Source organism: Adiantum capillus-veneris, chromosome 24 (assembly GCF_014529385.1).
Source record: "Adiantum capillus-veneris isolate H3 chromosome 24, ASM1452938v2, whole genome shotgun sequence".
Taxonomy (NCBI): domain Eukaryota; kingdom Viridiplantae; phylum Streptophyta; class Polypodiopsida; order Polypodiales; family Pteridaceae; genus Adiantum; species Adiantum capillus-veneris.
This window is the reverse complement of record NC_140954.1, coordinates 56587417-56590985: the sequence shown is the minus strand read 5'-3', so window position 1 is coordinate 56590985 and position 3569 is coordinate 56587417. Positions and strand designations below refer to the sequence as shown.

The following is a 3569-nucleotide window of genomic DNA, read 5'->3' as shown; positions in this document are numbered from 1 at the left end:
AAGCTTTGATAAGGGAGAGCCCACGAGATCTAGCTCGGTTGGTTGAGCACAATTGGGACTTTGACATCAAGGTGATGAGTTCAAGTGCAATGAGTGATGCCCGAAGGTGCACCTTTGTATCATGCCCACGGGAATCTGGGTATTGCTACAAAAAAGGCTTTGATAAGGGAGAACTTATGGTGTTGGATCAATTGGAATGATCCAAATAAACACCATAAGGTGTTCAGGAGCCTTAGCTTTATATAACAGTTCGGAAAACCAGAGGAAAAATAGAGGACTAGTCTTCCTCACCAACAACTATGCTACTCAAGATTGTTCCAACTCACTACCTTGTAGCACAAAGAAAAACTGAGAAGGATGGTTGTTAAGCGTCCGTAAAATAGTCATGGATAATAGCATAATCAAGGGAAGAGAGGGTAACAATCCTTGGCTCACCACCCAAATGTAGAGGGCTAGAGTGCAATGTGCACTACTTATCTATGCATAATAGAGGAGAATAACACATTAATGCCTTGCTAAATAGCGGTGAATGCCCGGCGCGATTGCCCGCTATGACTCCCACCTGCATGGGTGAGCTCACCCACTAACCCCAAACACATTCCAGCATCTGCTCTTCGGAGCTGGCCTACTCTCTATATTGCATCGAGCTCTACCACCATTGCAGGGTACCCATATATGCCTTTACAGGCTACATGAAAATAGTATTTCTCAATTAGATAGGTAATATATCCTGATTTTTATAAAAGAAAATTGAAGGACTAGTGTACATTTTCTTAATAAAAAGACATTTCACAACAAATTTGATATATTAATATAGGTTGAAAAGACTAAGAATGAGTGAATGGAGATAAATCTAACTATGACCTTAGTGGTTTGCTATTATGAATACAAGTTTGAGGATTAATGAAAGCTACTCAAACTTGTAAGATCTTAAAATAGCTGCCATTACTTGGCTACTGGGTTCAGTTAAAATGTGATTGTGATTTTTAGTGTCCATCCAAGAGCCGTTGATCTCAAACCTTAGCCATCACATAGATTGCTTGTGTGTAAAATGAGCTTCTATGACATTGTGGAGTAAATTATCCCATTAACACAACACCACCTCTTAGAAAGAAAAAATCAATATCTCAATTCCTCAAGTAAAACAAATTTGCATATGAACACTGTCAATATAGCTATGGAAAAATTAGCTTCTTGAGGATGTTGTTGTCAATTGGCTAGATAAGGTAATCAATGGAGAGAGCAAGCTAGATTCAGGGACCCAAACAATGTTATCGCCATGGTTCCAATGGCATATAAGCTCATCGGGCTCAACGTCAATATGCAAAAGGGCCTTGATTTCCACAAGAGAGGCCTCAAGTTGGGGGTGACAGGAGGCTATGGCAAAGATTATATCGTTGTTTGTGGTTGTTTGTAAGGTCAGATTGAAAACCTTGGTGCCTTTTATGTGGTGGCAATAAAACACTTGAAAAGGAAACATTGCATTATGGCAAGCCACCGCTACCCGTCGACCCTCGTCTGTCATCTCATGGAGACCTACCACTTTGACTAGTTGTTGAGGTGGTAAGATTGAGCTAGCAAGGATTGTCACATTTGTTGAGGCCATCAATGAGGTGGCAAAATCAAACATGCCCTCGAATGTAGCCATGCAACCTTTTGTCTCACCTTCCATTGGGGAGGCCCTACATATTTGCAGGGTTTCATGCATAGACTTAGCCAAGGGGCTATTAACTTCAAAGCCAAAGGGGAGTAGCAATTGGGGTAAGAGAAACCTAGATGAGTTGAAAAGGAGAGTTTCAAGTATAGGAGGCAAAAAAGTGCGTGTCGGTATGTGAGGCTCCTCTGTGGGTAGCTTCATAACATTACCCCTAGATATCTCACTCTCTTTGAAGAACATTCCTGCAGTAAGTAGGTTTGCTTCTTTGAGTTTGCTGAGTCTATATGAACTGAGTCTATGCAATACCACAGAGGGTGTTTCTATATTCTCATCGCATATTAAACCTCCCTCTTCGCAAAATAAAGAAACATGCTCTAAAGTTTTGCCATGGCTAAGCTCCTTGTGCCACTTTCTAGAAGTTGAGAGGTTCATTGGTGTTAAAGAAGAAGAGAGAATGGATGGCATAACAAATGTTGTTTGATCAGCATACGCGATTGCAATGATCCACGTCTTCGAAGCCCATGCTAACATAACCTGTTTTCATTCAAAAGATTTTCTCTGTTAGTAAAGAAATTGAATAGAGAAGCATACAATTAAAGAGAGACTTTGTACATTGAGCACTTCAAGACATATGATCTCCCTCCCCAACCCAAGACACACACACACACACACACACACACACACACACACACACACACACACAAAAACCCTTGGTTTGATTTCTTGCCATTGTATATGACTTTCTTCCCATATAGATAATGATTAAAAAACTAATCCTCATATCTGTAATGCATTAAGACATATTGCATATAATTGATCGTACGATGGTCCGCTTTCAAGTATTTGAGATGGGTGGATGTGCCCTCTCTCATATTGAACTCAGATAGAAGAAAGATATCCCATATCGATAGTATACTCTGAATAGAGCTAACAATAAGAGGGTTCTTGAATTCATGCATGTTTTGCAATTTCGGAAGGCGACTAATTATCAAAGGAAATAAAATTGTTATGGTCTAGTTACCAACACAAGAAGATTTAGAAATTTTCTCATGTAGGTAGGAAAACCGAGAGTGTTTTTCATACGATGCATAACATCATGAGCTTTTGCTCGAGAGGCACCGCATGCCTAGCTAGGTACAATTGGGGGCAGGGGCGGGCCGGCGATCCCCTGCCCCCAATCGTACCTAGCTAGGTATGCAGTGCCTCCCTCACAGAAGCTCATGATGTTGAGGTAAGTCACAATGTGGGAATTATTGTGATAATTTGTCCAAAACTTCTTGTGCAATTGTCAAAAGAAATGGAGTTAATACTAGGTACTCTTACCAGCATTGCATGAAAGGGCGCTGTTTGGAAGCTGATTCTTCTAAGCTTGGAAGAAACCATATTATTGGGTGCCGTTTAAATGATGAGAAAGCTCATGAAGGGGGCTATCATCAGCTGTAGAAGAGATAATCTGAGCTGCAGGCGAAGGCTGATTAAGGCAGGATTAAGCAATTAATTAAGATGGGGACTATTAAGAAGCTAATCAAGGTAATGCAAGAATAATGTGTGTAAAGCTCTAAAGGTCTCTAACTCTGTGTAATTTTATGGTACGAGGAGGCCTTGAGTGCCTTGATTACGTACTGGTCAGTGCTGCTGTTGTTGACGAGTCTCAAGGCACTTGTTTTACTAGCCAAACTTCAAAGCCTCTACTTTTGAACCCCATGCACGAGCATACGGCTTTCAAACCTACCGCCCCCACCCAACGCCGCCCCCCTCCCCCCAACACTGGTTAATCCATCGTTGATTAAAAATCAACCCGCGGGCCCCCTAACGTGCACCACTGCAAGTAAAGCGACTCCTGCAATACATAAATCCTGCACACCCCCACCCCAGCCCCCCCCCCCTTGCGGAGATCCGACAGCCTAAAAGC

The 3569-nt window shown here is 41.8% G+C and overlaps 1 protein-coding gene across 1 annotated transcript; it reads right to left on the bottom strand.

Moving 5' to 3' along the window:
* Positions 1-1105: 1105 nt before the first annotated feature.
* On the bottom strand, positions 1106-3276 carry LOC147426408 (BURP domain-containing protein BNM2A-like). The gene is made up of 2 exons (XM_086498573.1): positions 2981-3276; positions 1106-2191 (listed from the first exon to the last, which is right to left on the bottom strand). Exons 1-2 carry the CDS (start codon positions 3038-3040, stop codon positions 1187-1189), a joined length of 1065 nt encoding a protein of 354 aa, XP_086354699.1. The 5' UTR covers positions 3041-3276; the 3' UTR covers positions 1106-1186.
* Positions 3277-3569: the final 293 nt, after the last annotated feature.